General features: G+C 35.5%; 1 protein-coding gene across 8 annotated transcripts in view; it reads right to left on the minus strand.

Annotated features, from left to right (window-relative positions):
* Window positions 1–16,779, minus strand: part of LOC120628746 (kinesin-like protein KIF13B) — a 208,163-nt gene that overhangs the window by 100,485 nt on the left and 90,899 nt on the right. For all 8 annotated transcript variants that reach the window (XM_039897376.1, XM_039897360.1, XM_039897404.1 and 5 more), the window contains exon 3: window positions 15,915–16,078. In XM_039897376.1, the coding sequence (XP_039753310.1) occupies window positions 15,915–16,078 (164 nt within the window). The remainder of the gene's footprint in view (window positions 1–15,914; window positions 16,079–16,779) is intronic.

Raw genomic sequence — 16,779 nt, forward strand, 5'->3', positions numbered from 1 at the left:
TATATTTTTATATTCAAAAATATGTTTAGAAGATTAAGTAGAGTGATTAATACAGTTTCTTATAAAACCCTATAAAACAGCTGTTACAATAATAACAGGGGCAATATAAACAAATTTATATGTGCGAGAGCTCCGCATGAGCCTTCTCTCTCAATGGAGAGTGTTTTAAAGCTTTGACCATCCATGCTGCTCTGGTACAGATTGGTGAGCTTTAACGATATATAATCACATGTTAGTGATAAGTAATGACCGGATTCAAGTAGCTTCCGGGGTTAGAAATTCTAATGCTGCTTTTCAATGCTGCTTTTCGAAAGCAGCATTGAAACACATGCAAGCAAGTTATTAGGGACTCGTGATCTGTAGTTGAACATTGTGTAATGGTTTAAAAAAATATGTGTAAAGAAAACCATTTTGCGCATAGATATACAAAAATTGGACATACCTCTGACCTTTACACATTGTCTATTGCTATTAGGTACATTGAATTCGATTAAGTCTATTATTAATGCAGTAAAATGTATGAACGAAAATCCAACGAGAAACAACTACCACAATCCGCCCACGCTGAGCTCCAGCAGAAAAGGTCGTCATGAATTTCCTAATGTAATTAAACTTTCAAATAGAAGGGAGTTAGCCTGCGCTCCCGAGTCCCGACCATTTAGCTAGGGATATATAACTAAGAGGAGCTAAATGAGAAAATGCTGCAAAGAAATTTTTGTACACCCTTAATTACATTCCTAAGGAACGCAAATTTACTTCGAGTTTAGCCTGAAGCAGTCATGAAATGTAGTTAGGAATAACTCTGCATTGATGTTATTTACGCCTCTTGCCTTTTAGCAATTAGAGCATCTTTACTAATATTTTACATGCGAGAGGGTGTCTGTTTGTTTATTTCTTAAGATGTTTGACTCAATCGTTGAAACGATCTCGATTAAATTCAACATACAAGTTAGCTTTTGTTCTGGAGATGGACATAGGAAATTATTAATTCCGGAAAAGCTACTGATTATAGTTACCAGAAAGGTTTAAAAAAAATATTTTATTCTAATCTCGGAAAGTAGCATTCGAAGGTTCTGCCCATGTAAGTTATTAGGGACACCTGATCTGTAGTTGACCGCTTAACTTATCTTGGGGAAATTTCGGCTAGAAATGCATTCTGAAGATGGCTTTATGATACATTTTATCCCGGGCAAATAAAAAGTTATTGCGGCATTCTTAGAAACCCAAATCGAACGCGGACGAAGACGCAGGCAACAACTAGTTATATAATATTTGCAGTGATAGTAGTATCACTGCATTATCTTCAGAAACGTTAACTCAATATTTACGATTTAGGTAATATTTTGTGAAAATTTCAACTCGTAACTATCACGGTTCAATAAACTCAAAGATACACAGACTGACAGACAAACCGCGATGGCTGAGCGGACGGAACGTGAAGTTTTTGCTTTTCATGCCTTTGGTTAAAGCCCAGACCCACTATTGTCTGAAGGCCTCTAAAACCATCTCTTCTATGAAAGAAAGCCCAGCACTGGGACGCTAACAGGCTAAGTAAGACAATAACACAATCTCGCTCTAACACATTTCTGAAAACGGAATGGACAAGCAGTGCATTAAAGTACACATCTATGTGAAAAAATATTATATCAAATACCTAGCAAATATTTCGAAGTATAGAGAACGACAAACGTAGGCCCCTTTTGCCCTACAACCTTGCCCTTGTAATCTTACACAACAGTCCAAAGGATCAAGCTCGCCTCTTTGACCTTTCGAATTGTGATACGGGTATTTTACTGAATACCTACCTACAGTGTTCTACAATACAATGTACTACAATAGTAACATAAAGAACGATAAAAAAATTACCAGCCCAGATTTTCTACCTACCCCTTGAATAGGTGCGGACGCGAAGGCATCAAATGTACTTATAATACTTAGTTGCGCTGCGCTTTGCGGTCCACTGGATTGCAAGCAGTGGCGTGCACTGGGTTTTTTACCAGGGTATGCATACAGCAGGAAAATTGCATAAAATGGAAAAAATCCTCCTCTTATACGAGCTATATTTAAATTTTAGGGTATGCAGTGCTTTTGTGCATGTATGAAGTGCACGCCACTGATTGCAAGTGACGAGTATAGTACGATCAGTAGACTCACTGATGTTAAACTTTATGGTATATTGAAAATAAAGCTTAATTTGCTTGATTATGTAATACTCCGCGAAAAGCAGGAGAATCTGTATGGTGTAATTTATAATTTCTTCAATCCTTATACTACCCTGTACCCTCTACGCACGTTTCGCTCCGAAACCGGAGCATCCTCAGGTGATGTAGACTTTGCAATGAAAAATTGCTAAGCAATTGTTAAGTAATTATTGGCACTTAACCGGACTCAGTATCGAATCGATTATAAAGACTACCACGGTCTAAATTTTCAAAATATATTAAATGTACAGAAATCAGTTACAGATTTATTGTAAGTATAGATTATGGTCCGTGCCTTATTAGATTAGTAGTCTGTAACCCTATAAGATAGCAGAATTAACTTTTTTTATCACGATAATAACAAAACAGCCAATAACAAATATAACTGGCGTAAGGAAAATTTATTGGCAGACCCTTCCAAGTCTTTCCTTCCAAGTGCATATAGCTACATACATAAAATAATACCGAATATATATTATGCTAAACACGCGCAATATCATGGCCACTTAGCACCTCACAAATTATTCCGTAAGACAGTATTCACCGCCATAATTTCTCGAGTAAAGCCTCGAGGGATTTCCAATATCACCTTCAACTTACATTTTCGACGCAATTTTCTTACATTGGACGAAAACGGGCGGCGATTCAATGCGCAAACCACTCGCAATTACAATCACTTTCAGAATTCATATTATTCTATGATTACCAAAGGTCTTAAGAGCAATTTGAATGACATTGCTTTCATTGATTGAAATAAAATCTTTTTCCTTATCTTCACTAAGTACGTTGCTAACTTTGGCCACGAATTGGGGGACTTAGTTTAAAAAAAACAGACAATGATTACCAATGGTAGTTCACAAATAAGCGTTTTTAACACCAGCTTGCGTCTTCATGATGTAATCTGATAATCCGTTTATGTAATAATCGTTACTTGTCCACAAATCCGCACTGGACCAGCGTGGTGGACTACGTCCTAAACCCTTCTCATTGTGGGAGGGGACCCGTGCCATGTAGTGGGCCGGTAATTAGTTGATATGATGATGTTGAAGCCAAGCACACACTAACTACTTGTATTTTTTCCTTGTAATTTTGTCAAATACGACTGTCCAAAAAAATGGTTTTAGGGTTCACGTACCTATGTATGTGAGTGTTCCTAAGTTCTAAATGCCTGAATAGAACCTAAAGCTCTGGGTGAAAGTAAATTTTAGTAAAAAAGTTCAATATGGCGGCTGTGTGGTCGTCAGTCATGTTCTTAAATATTTTTTTAATTACGTGCCTGTTCATTTTTAACTTGTTTGATTCCTTTTCGGCTGAATATAAATGATGATAACTACCTTAATGCCAAAGCGGCCCTGATCATCAGTGCGTTACGCAATTAACCACCTTGTGCTGTTTACGGTACAATTTCTTTTTTTTTACTGCAAAGCCGCCATACACCTTGATTCGTAAACGCTTCAGGCAGTGAACTGTGAAGCGTTTTAAAAGCCTACGGAGGGAAAAACTAACTGTTGCGTTGAGGCCTCGTTATTACGCTTGGGTGAGTGAGTATTGAATGAAGAATGAATGAAGCAGACGGACCGTTGGAAAAGTCACTTTCTATTCTGCATTATTATGGGAAATTAATATAAAATTCTTACGATTTCCATTTCATTTCATTAGAAATTACACATAATTACTTCGCGTTGCCATCATAATTTCGACAGCCGGTTGGCGCAGTGGGATATAATGAATGACAGGTGGATTATTTGTGTTACAATCACATAATTAAGAACATACAGAAACCGTGAACACGACTAATATTGAAGCATCAACAACCACTCCACTTTAGAATGGTTTCTCGCACAAACGGTAAGTCACTTTATACCATTTAGCAGTTGAAGGTAATGATTTTACCTATAATGTTCTAAACGTTCATAAAATGGAAAGAACTTTTTGAGCTAGCAACATTCGGGGGGTGTAAAGTGAGACGTGCGCGGGGCGATTTCACTGTTTATGGACACAATGCACTGCATTATATGGCTGAATAAGGATTCTGTTTGGTCTTAATAGTTACAATAGTGTCAAATACTATATATAAAGCCCGAATACTCAGATTTTTTAACCTAAAGCAAAATATAATTCAATGTAACTTATTTATACTTGAGGATGAGATACGGTTGTCGCATACATTCAATAGATCAGATGAATTCAATCACATCTCTACGTACGTCTCTACGTGTTAAACCAATATCCCAGCAAAAGCTTTAGAGGGTTACACAAACTCGGTTTACGTGTATTGCCTGCAGTACAAACAGTTTAATACAAGCGTCTGTGGTTCGGAACTGCCATATGTGATAACATTTCAACCCGCCTTTGTAGGTACACTCACGATATTTAGGTCGCTTTAACTATACCGTATATCTCGTTATAACGTTAAGTTTAACAAGGAGGCCCTCAATTTCCAAAAGATATCTATCTGTTCACACCCGAGGAGGCATACGTACCACAGCGTCGTATATTTCACGATAATGATCAACCTACCTTTATAACGGTTACATTATTACACAGGTAATACCGCAAATACCGAACTCAACATAAAACAGCTCAACATTTTTATGTGAGAAGCGTGTGAACGCGAAAACATCCCAAAAGATTATATTTTTAGATGAAAAAGAAAATTTTCTCGTCATACATAAACTTTACGAGATTCCATGATTATACTACGAGCGATGTTTTCAACGTCTAAGAGGCAACTTAAAGCGACTATTTTTATCAGCTAAAAATATTTTGCATATTCGGCAGTCTAAATAAGGCTTTGTTTACTTATCACAACATAAGAACTAGAACATTGAGCTGAGCTGAATTAAGCTTCGTTAGTACTGACTGCGATCATATCTGACCGTGATGGGCGTAGATGGGATCAAAATATACGTATACGCCCAAAACACAAGTGATTTTTTAAGATCCGCATTCAATCGAAACATTTACACTAAATACTGAAAAAAAATTATAACCTATTAGATTAAAACCTAGTGTATTGTGAGAGCCTACTGGTTTATATCTCGGCTTCCGTATAGGTTCGATTCCCGGCACGCACCTCTAGCTTTAGGAGTTACGTGCGTTTTTAAACCATCACTAACATTAGTGTTACATGTTAAATGTATGAACGCTACATAAGTGCGTGTGATAAGGTCTCCATGAACAAAACATTTTGGAAATTTGAATTTTTGATTTTTTTAAGCAATTAAGTATCATTTGCTGTAATGGTAAAAAAATATGGTGAGGATACCTGCATGCCTTATAGTTCTCCCTAATGACCTCAAAGGACTGTGAAGTCTACCAATCAGCACTCGATCAGCGTGGAGGACTACAGCCTAAGCCCTTCTGATTTTTACAGGAGACTTGTGCCCTGTATTGGGCCGCAAATGGGTTGATAACGATGATGGATTAAAGCTCGCGGTACTTTGCGAAAGTCCATGTCACAATAAACTTTGTAAATCCGGCAATTTCGTACCATCTCATTTATAATTTACTTATTCTTACAAAATACGCATGTTAAGCTCAAATACTGAAGAATCTTCATGAGATGGAGACTGCGAAAAACAAAATAGCTAAGTTAGTTTAAGTTTTGAGTTAATAAGTTTTGTGATGTCAGGGAATATATCAAATTATAAACATAAAATGTTGCACAGCTGTTTTTCCTTAAAGGTCCGGTGAACCGGTGAACCTGATTGCGGAAAATGAAATTGTTTATAGGGGAAACTGTTTGTATATAAAACGTGTAACCGAATTACGAAGGTGCATAAGTGTATTTTATGAGGAATCACCCTGTAAAAGCATTTGAATAAAAAGAAGGATTTTTATTATTCCATACAAACTAATTCAAATTATTATATGTCTTTACTTATGACAACCCTATTGAAGATAAAATACCGTCACGCGTATAGTACCTACGCTACGCGACGGGATTATACGTCGCGTAGCGTATAGTATACCTTATAATAGATTTAAAAAGTGACAGGAGTCACTTGATTTCTTCAGTAAAAACTACGCAGCAGTGGTTTACTTCTTTAGAACTATTAGCGTTTCGTTCGTCGACAGTAAATCAAATCAAATCAAATCAAATCAAATATTTTATTTCAAAGAAGGTACCTAAATGTACTTTCTGGATGTCATACAAATCTGTTATTATTTCAATAATAATTTTTTTTATTACATGAATTGGTTCAACCTTTTGTAAATTAAGTTAAAAAAAAAAAACAATGTTATGATGTTACAAAAATAATACATGACCAATGTTTATAATTATTAAAGTAAATAATGTGCCTCTAAAGCCTATGAAGTAATATTTCGGATTAACACGGTGTATATAATGGTATCTCAAAACAAGGACCACCGGCCAGACTAATTCAACTTTAATAAGGCGTTCATCGAGTATATTTTCTTTCTTTGGTAATAAGATAAATTCTATACAATTTCAAAAGCCTCCTACAATTGAACGAAGAAAATAATGAAGTCGGAAGGGGAAGTAATTAAGCTTCGCGCTACTGAATTGTTTAACTGACTTCAATTGTACTTAAAACTGTGATTTACTCTTAAGCTATATTTTAACAATCTCTATCCGCGTCTTTTCCCACACCTTGCTATTTGCATGTTCTATATTTCTAATTCCCTTTGTGTTAAAGGAGGATAAAATACATATCTCATTTTTTTTTTTAAATCTCTTTTAAAGAGCTGAGTCACTAAAGTGACTATGTAGCTCTTGTGGGCCTACAATTACTACCTTACAAACTAGCTTATTCTACCTACATTAATCTTAAATCTATTATATAAATATTTCGCGGCCTAAGAATAGGGGTCTGACAAGCTTATGTTAACATCAGCAAACATTATATTCTGAATCTCGTTACGGACACATTCCATCAGAATGTGATACATCTTCCCTAACACCACAGTCTGGACAATTGGGAGAAGTACTCCTTCTGAGCATAAACGCAAATCTGTTTAGTGGAATGTGTCCGGAGCGAAGACGAAAAGCTATGATTTGCACCGTTTTCTTATTAAATAAAAGTAATTTGTGTAAAAAAGGTGGAACATTAATTACAATTCCCTCGCTGCAAGCTTGTTTTGCATGGGCATCAACTTTCTCGTTGCCCTCAATACCAATGTGTGATGGAATCCACTGTATAACGATATATTTTTTATGTTTTTGTAAACTAAGTAGGAGATCTAGAATAGTATAGGCTATTGGTGTTCCTAGTATAGACGAGGTACAGCGAGCCAAATGTTGTAGTGCACTTTTTGAGTCTGAGAGAATTATAAATTTAACAAAATTAATCGACATTTAGGGCAAACTTCATCAATTTAAAATATGGCAAATAGCCACAAACACAGTATTTTGCTGTAAATAGGCAGCATTGGTCAGCGCACATTTTCAGTTTCCTTCAGTATCCAACTGAGTGAACAACCGCGTCACCCGTTGCGTTAATTTATTGCACTTTTTTTAAACAATTAATACTTAATTTGCTTTAGGTTGGCCCTTATGGGAAGCTTTCATTTTTCCCGCTAACTAAATCTATGAAAATAAAATTCATTAATGCGTTTAATGTTATACTGGATATACGTTACTTTCATCTAGTCGTTCGAACGGCAAACTACTTATATACTTTTTGACTCTCTAGCTCCCACGGGAGCATGAATTAATATCAGATTGACTGTGACTCACAGCGTAGATTTAAATAATTATATTTGTACTATAGAGGTTATAATACGTGTATAATTTGGCCCAATCTTTGTGTGGATCTGATGAATGTGGTTGGAGATAGAGGACAGAACTTCTCAGCGGACATCAGCAAACCCCTCATTTACGGCTTAGCGATACTGAATACTTTAATTTTTTATTAGAACTATAACTAAATTGAATGCCACATCAAAAAACAAAATCAAAGGCAAACGGAGTTGCGGGCAACAGCTAGTATATTATATTTTAATGTATATAGGTATATATTTGTATATTTATATGCACTACCTACCTCTCTTCTTGTGCTGTGTTTTACGCCATTGGTTGCCTGGAAGAGATCGCTATGTAGCGATAAGGCCGCTAAATTATATACTATTAGTAAATATTGTGTTAAATTTATTTATTTTACAATTTTTCTGTATGATTATGTGGTGTACAATAAAAGTATATTCATAAATTCATTCATTAATTACTTCTAAATCATCGAACTTAAGACCTCGTTATCCATAGCCAACCACTTGACCAACAAGGCAGGCATTTTAATGTTTACAAGGCATTGATTTTGGTGTCGGAGAGCCAGTTGTACCTACTTGTAATATTATATGCGTTGTACAATATGTTTTGGGTACAGTACAGAAAACAAAGCTTTTTCGTTCAGCCGTCAACGTTCGCCAGAGAGAGTTGGGGCGTTATTAAAAATTCCCTCACGTAAACACAAAAGTGTGATGGGTTGACACGAGCGGGGTACGCGTTGAAGGGTGCGGAATTGATTTGCGAAACAAAAAGATGGGATAACTCTTTGTGCTCTTTTTACAAAGGCAAATAGTTGTGCAAAATATGTAAACAATGAGCGAGTTTTGGGAACGGCGTCTGTGTTATATAAGCATTTACATTGATAATTCTGTTGAATACGTAAACAATATGGTATGGTTTTTTTATGCTTGCGCTTGACGACTTTTGTCTGATATTAAGCAATTAGGTATGTGGTCTATATTGGGGAGCGTTTGCCTAGAAAATACCTACTCACTCTATCCTTGTAATGTGTGGCAGGTAACACCGAGTGTTCCCTAACGTAACAGCTCATATCAGAAAAGCGGATGAAAAACGCTTCGTATGAGCTCACTGGATGTCAACCACATTAAGGTGGGTATGATGCTGAACATGATTGTGAAGTTTTTGAGCACACTCACAGAGGTGTATCGTAAAAAACTGATAAACAGTGCACATCTCTCCTCTAATAGTATTAGATAAGGGTTGATTTAGATAGCGGGGCGGGCGGATAACTATTATTACAGGATGGGAATGATGGACAGTAGCAATTTCTTAGCACCGAGTTGGTTCTGAGATGTTTGCGACAAAGATACACAATACCTTATAGTTGTATATCTGACCCGGGAATTGAACTCTCGACACCTCGTTATCCATAGCTAAACTGACGAAGCAGTATTTCCATTTACTCAACATTATTTATTATACACGTTCAGTAAAGCGAGTTCTAAGGCATTTTATGAAAACGAGTAAAAAATATATAAAGCAAAGTTGTAAAGAAACTTCGCAAAAGAAGAAGGCTTCAGCGAAGTTTTTTTTACAACTTAATCTATTCAGTATAAGTTGTTTCTAAAGAGCTGGACACCTCAAACGATACTTAATTTCAGAGTAAATTTTCTTTGTGAATTTCTAGAAATATTTTATCTATATAAATTTCATACATTTCAATTTATCTGTTGTCTTTTAATACCAAAAGCTACCTCTTTTTAAGCTTATAGGAGTATTTGTTTTTATTTATGTAGTTCTTCACTTAATTATTTCTTGACTTTCTCAAACCACCTCAGATTAGTTCTTCTACGCTTTAATGGGTCTTACGGGAAATTTAGCCGTATACGAAATGACAGCTGTAATTTTATAGTAGATTACAACTTTTGGGAAGTCTCCTGATTTATTCTAATGTTTGGTTTTCAGTAGGAGCTCCGAGAAGTACCCATAACGACATTGGAAAAATATTTCTCTAAGTGAGCAATAAGTAAATAAGAATAAATTTACTGCATTCGTAAAAATATTTTATTCATACAAATTTCATTTACTTAAATTTATTGGCTTTTGGTTAAAAACTGCCTCTTTTATTAAGCCACGTTCAATTATTGGTTTTTGATTTAATGAGTTATTTACTTCCTTAACTTCCTGATCCTCTCTCTAACCACATCTGATTGCATTTATCGACTAAACTTCAGCGAATGTTACGAAAAATTTAAACTTTTAGAAATGACAGCTGTAGTTTTAGTTTAGCTTGTAAATATGATTTTTTTTCTGGGATATCTTATTTATTCGATGTTTTATTATTATAGTGAAAGAATTTATCTTGGTTTGCAATAAATAAGACTAAAATTACCGGAGCAAACGGAGAAACGGGTATAAATCATTTGGAAAATGCGCAGCCACGTTTAGCCAGTTTTAACTTTTAATCGTCTTAACGTCAGATTGCGGGGCACAGCCCTCGTCTCTTAAACGAGACGGTTAAGAGACCTTAACGTGCTACAATTTTCTAAAACAGAAAACCAATACGACACAATTCTTTTGCACTATCCGCGAATTTAATCCAGGACCTTGTAATCTCTAGTTAAAGTTCAAATTCAAAAAATTCAAAAATTCAAAATTCATTTATTTCAAGTAGGCCTAATATAAGCACTTTTGAAACGTCAAGTCTGTCTGTTTGTAGTGATTCTACCACCGGTTCGGAAGGCAGATTCTACCGAGAAGAAGCCGGCAAGAAACTCAGCAGTTGCTCTTTTCCAACATCAACAATTTACATTTTGTATTTTAACATTCATTTTTCTATCTTGTGAGAGCTGAAAGCGGAGCCGGATGCTTCCAAGCAACCTTATCATTAAAAAATTCATCAATTGTATAGTAACCTCGCTGTAATAAATGTGTTTTAACAAATTCTTTAAACTTGTGCATTGGCAGGTCCAAAATCACCTTAGGAATCATATTATAAAAGCGTATACTCAATCCCACAAATGATCCCTGTACCTTACGCAGACGATATGCAGATGACACTAATTTATGACCATTTCTTGTAAGTCGACTGTTTATGTCCACTTTTTGTTTATAAAGACTAAAATGTTGTCTTACAAATACTATATTGTTATAAATATATTGTGAAGCTACAGTAAGTATGCCTATTTCTTTAAACTTCTCACGGAGGGATTCGCGTGATTTAAGTTTATATATTGACCGTACAGCTCTTTTCTGCAATATAAATATAGTTTCGATATCAGCTGCTTTACCCCATAACAAGATTCCATAGGACATAACACTATGAAAGTACGCAAAATAAACTAGCCTAGCTATTTCAACGTCAGTAATCTGTCTAATTTTTCTGACTGCGTAGGCAGCCGAGCTTAGTTTACCCGCTAGTGAATCTATATGGGCACCCCACTGTAGCTTATTATCCAAGGTCACGCCCAGAAAAACTGTGGAAGTCTCTATTTTTAGTGATTCACCATTTATCATTATATTTTTATCAATTTTCTTTACATTTGGTAAGATAAATTCGACACACTTTGTTTTTTTTGCATTTAAAAGTAAGTTGTTAACTGTAAACCAGTGCGACACATGCGACATAACACGGTTTACTTCGTCAGAGTTATCTTTACTCCTATCAGTCTTAAAAATTAGAGATGTATCATCTGCAAACAATACAATGTCGCATGTTCCACTGACATGGTACGGTAGATCATTTATATACACTAAAAATAGAAAAGGACCCAAAATCGAGCCTTGTGGGACACCCATTGAGGTATTTGAACCCTGAGACTTTGCATCATTTATGCAAACTCTTTGGGTTCTATTGCTGAGATAAGAGGCAACCAAATTTAGTGCAACGTTTTGGATACCATAGTGGCTTAGCTTAAGAAGCAAGGTTTTATGATCAACACAATCGAAAGCTTTAGATAGATCACAAAAAACACCCATGGCGTTCTGTGAACATTCCCAGGCATCATAAACATGTTTTATAAGTTTAGCGCCTGCGTCCGTTGTGCTACGACCTTTAGTGAAGCCATACTGCTCAGGGTGTAGTAAGTTATTTACATTAAAATGATATAAGAGTTGATTTAATATAATTTTTTCAAATATCTTACTAAGAGCTGGTAAGATTGAGATAGGTCTGTAATTGTTTATATCATTTTTATTACCAGATTTAAATAGAGGAATGAGTTTACTATGTTTCATTAGGTTCGGGAAAGTACCTAAATCAACACATTCATTGAAAATTATGGCTAAAAGAGGAGCAATGACGTCAATAATTTGAGATATTACCTTTACCGACATTCCCCATATATCACCTGTTTTTTTTAATTTTAACAACTTGAAGTTTTTACTGATATCCGATGCATCTATATGTTTGAAATGAAATAAAACTTTGCACTCATTAATGTTGCCTCTTAATAAATTCTGAGCTGCAGTAGGTGAGGAATTTAGTGAATCTGTTAACAAAATAGGAACATTCTGAAAAAAGTTTTCAAAAGTACTAGCAACTTCTGTATCAGTAGTTACCATATTATTATTAATAATTAATTCAAAATTTCCGTCTCGAGATTTAGTTTTCCCAGATTCATTATTAACAATTTTCCAGGTTGTTTGTATTTTGTTTTCAGATTTTACTATCCGATCTTTAATGTATAGCGACTTAGCTTGTCTACAAACATTTTTAAATGTTTTGGAGTAACTTTTTACATATTCAAGGAAAGTTGGAGTCTGATTGTATTGTTTTTCATCATATAGCTCATACAACTTATCCCTGCTTTTGTAAATGCCTATTGTCGCCCAATCACTAAACCTCATTTTTTTATTAGAATCTATGTATTTAAAAGTAAATACTTTATTAAATGCACTTTCTATTTCATTGAAAAGCGTACGATAAAGATTGTCGGGATGACAGTTTTCAAAAAAGAGAGCAGGAATTTTGGCTGATATTTCACCTTCAAATCGCGTCAGTTTACTCTGAGTTATCGGCCTGTACTTAACAATATGTTTATTTCTATTTGTACCAACAACAGTAATTTGTTGGCCACAATGATCTGACCTTAAATTGTTTAATATCGATTTACCTAAGATATCACAGTTAAAAAAAATATTATCTAAACAAGATGCTGAAGTTGCTGTGATTCTAGTAGGTTCATCGAAAGCATTATTCAAATTAAAGCATTTAAATAAGTTTAACAACCTAGTCGTAGTAGTATTATGTAATAAGATATCAACATTGAAATCCCCGCATACTATTACATTTTTAGTAGACATACACAATCGCTTAAGGACATCTTCCATTACATCCTCGAATTGGTTGAAATCACCTGAGGGGGGATGGTACACATACACTATTATAAAACGCTCCAGCTCCACACAAGACAGTTCAATTATGCGCTCCACAGAAAGACTAACTATATCTTTTCGCTCCTTACATGTTATATTATTGCGTACAAAAATTAAGGATCCACCATGAATAGCAGTCTTTCTAAAGAACACACTTGACATTTTGAAGTTATTGATGTTAACTGCTATTTGTGCTCCAGTGAGCCAATGCTCAGTTATACACGATATGTGTATAGTTGCAACCCAATATGCATTCAATACCACACAATTTCACTAAACGAATAACATAATATTATATCTACTTCAAAATCACAAAGATAGTAATATAACATAATTATTCTCCATATTGTAAACAAAGTAAGCAAGTGCTAAATTGCCTGTCTATTGAATGAATTCAGGACGGTGTCTGGACCAGAAGTATGTCATCTAATTCCTACCTAATCTTTCTACCATCGATTGCGATCGCTACAAATATTGTGGTTCTATTAACCCAAGGAAATTGGCAATAAAATTAACGTTTAGAAATGCGTAATGAGAATGTTCTTATGATTTCTAAAGTGGTTATAGAGAGTCAACTTGGTAAGGGCCCGAAATTAATAAGCAATCCAATCTTTAGATCACAAAATAAAATTACTCAGAGACATCTTCTCATATAATAGTAGACTTGTAATACATATATCGTCCTAAATTACGCCGTGCTCGAATAAAAATGTGTCAAACAAATTCTATTATTTCAATTTGAACAAGAAAAATTATTGCGAGCGTTTTCAAGTGCGACATTTCTTGTATTTCACTGTCACCTACATTTTCTATCTATCAAGATTCTGTTCGCGGGCACACCATACATTTTCTTTAATCAGAAACTTGGCAAGTCTTACACAATACCTTGGCGTAAGTTAGCCGGGACCGCAATCTCCGCAAACAGGGTTATTGCTCCCGTGAGTCAGTCCGGGAAGTAAGTGGGTGCAAAATGAACTAGATCACAGATCAAGCAGTAGGTTTTATTGGAATAGTTCCGGAGCATTTCAACTTACCCGGATTTATCACTCAATTAGTGATTGATCGACTGGGAATTCAACGCCAAGCTTATACAAGTCATGTTGCTTTGCTTGAAAGCACGAAGTGAAGAAGGTTATTTCATAATACAACATAGATAACAGAATCAAGTGCCTAGATGTATATATAATAAAATATATATGTGAGTGTGCTGGGAGTAAATTTCATAAAAGCTAGCTCATATTAACCGACATCAAAAAAGGAGCGCGCTCTCTATTCGGTAGTAGGCATATACTTTTTTTTTATGCACTCAGAAGTCCGTTTTCTATTAAGCTATTTGAGAAATATTTTTGTTTGTATACTCAAATTAGTCCCAAATTCACATTTGATTACGATATATTGAAGGAACCAAGGTATCTCTTAAAAAATTATTAGTAATACCAATAGCAATTGGAGTATTCGAAGGGTCGTCAAATGGAAAAAAAAGAAGAAACATTCGATAAAATCGCTGTATATTATATCCAAACAACATATTAAACAACGTTGTAACAAGCAAAAAGTACCTATGAAAAAATGAAGAAATAAAAAAGCAGGCTGCCATTTCTTTTCCTGAAGGTAACGTGAATTGTATCAAGTTTGCGACGGCCGTAACACTGTGTGTTCAGGTCCGCAAAATAAACTCGTATCTTTTGTAAATGCTGACAGTGAAATTCGCTTTATCTTATCAAAAATGTTTTTTTATACGAGCCTATATATACATACCTTCGTCGTCTACTATTCATTAACTACAAGGTATCGCATGATATAATAAAAGCGGTGATAGCGTATTGGGTAGGTTTTCACATCACTTTCGGGGGGGCCGAGTTCGAATACTAGCATGCACCTCTAACTTTTCTAAGTTAGGTGCGTTTTAAGTAATTAAAATATCACCTGGGGTGAAGGAACATCGTGAGGAAACCTGCATTCCTGAGAGATGCCTTATGTATAATGTTCTCAAAGGTGTGTGGAGTCCACCAATCCGCACTGGGCCAGCGTGGTGGATTGCGGCCCCCTTCTCATTGTGGGAGTGCGCTGTGGTGGGCCGCTAGTGGGTCGACGTGATGATGATGCCGATGATCGCATAATAAACGAATTGAACTAATTGTATTAGTTTTTCTAATGAGCAAGCTTTTAAATTAAGCGGTGATAGTGAGCAAGGCTTCGGCTTCAATTTCAGGGGCACCGAGTTCGAACTCCGGCATGAACAAACTTTTCGAAGTCCATAGGCGATCATTTAGAACAAGGGACAACGTACATATATTGTGTAGGTATATAAGTTTTTTTTTGCGCGCATTAATACTTGTTGATCTCGCACGTCCGAAGGTTGGCTATACTTAGTGGCAAATGCTCTAGCATTAAGTCCGCCTTTTGTTAGCTGTGCAATAAAGAGAGAAGAAAAAAATATGTTTTAAACTGACTTCTTAAATATTTAGTCGCTGAACCCAACGAGCTGTTACAAAGTATATCTAAACATTAGTAAATCTTACAAACAAAAGAACTTCATCATATAAAACTCATGTTTTTACGCATATTCCAGATATTATTGCCCTGTAATTATTATGAGAGAATAACAGTACATATCAACTGACCTGTCTGTCCATAGGCGAAGATACACGCATTGTATCCTTCGAAGGCATTGTCTAGGATGTCGCGGCCGAGACATTCGAACACAGTCTTTTGCGAGGCGAAATGGGGCAGCGTGGGTTCTAAAGAGAAGAAACAGTGGTCGAACGCGAATGTTTTCGGTTGTTTCCTGGAACAAAAGAAAAGCGGATATTATAACTATAAATTACATAAACTATCAGGAAAAACATTACTGGCGCAGCCGAATCCCAATCCCCACTCATATATTGTACTAGCTGAAGTAAATTCCGTTAATTCTCCTAGGGTAAAAGATGCCTAAGTCGGTCTCCGCTATGCAATATAAAACACTATTTGTTGAGTTGTTAAGACGTACGCAGGTAACAAAAGCTATATTTCAAAATTATTCCCACAGAAACTTTTTCGGAACAAAAAGTATTCGAAGTCCATCTAAGTAAACTACGTGCCAAATTACATCAAGAGCGTCGCAAAGATTTAGCCGAACACAAGCCTTTTGGCCTGAAGCGACACCAAATATCCTTTCTTAGGTTTCCTTATTATAAATATTTATGTATCGTATCTTAAGGCTGTTACATTAATTATCTTTTTAATTTTCATATCGCATTTTATGTTTTTCTTTTAGTTGGCTGAAGCAAACTGAAAAAAAAAATTGTAACAAATAAACAAGCGAAGCCTCTGGCTGAACTAGTACGTTAATAATTTAGGTTTGTGGGCTGAGATGTGCGTCAGGCATATACATACATAGTGTTCTGGAATATGTCAGCTATGACAAGACGGATTACACATGGCATAATACGTTAGATAGACAAAGACGCGTTCAGCGTATCCATTAGCTTAATTTAATTAAGCCAC

This window comes from Pararge aegeria, chromosome 2 (genome assembly GCF_905163445.1).
Source record: "Pararge aegeria chromosome 2, ilParAegt1.1, whole genome shotgun sequence".
In the NCBI taxonomy this organism is placed as follows: domain Eukaryota; kingdom Metazoa; phylum Arthropoda; class Insecta; order Lepidoptera; family Nymphalidae; genus Pararge; species Pararge aegeria.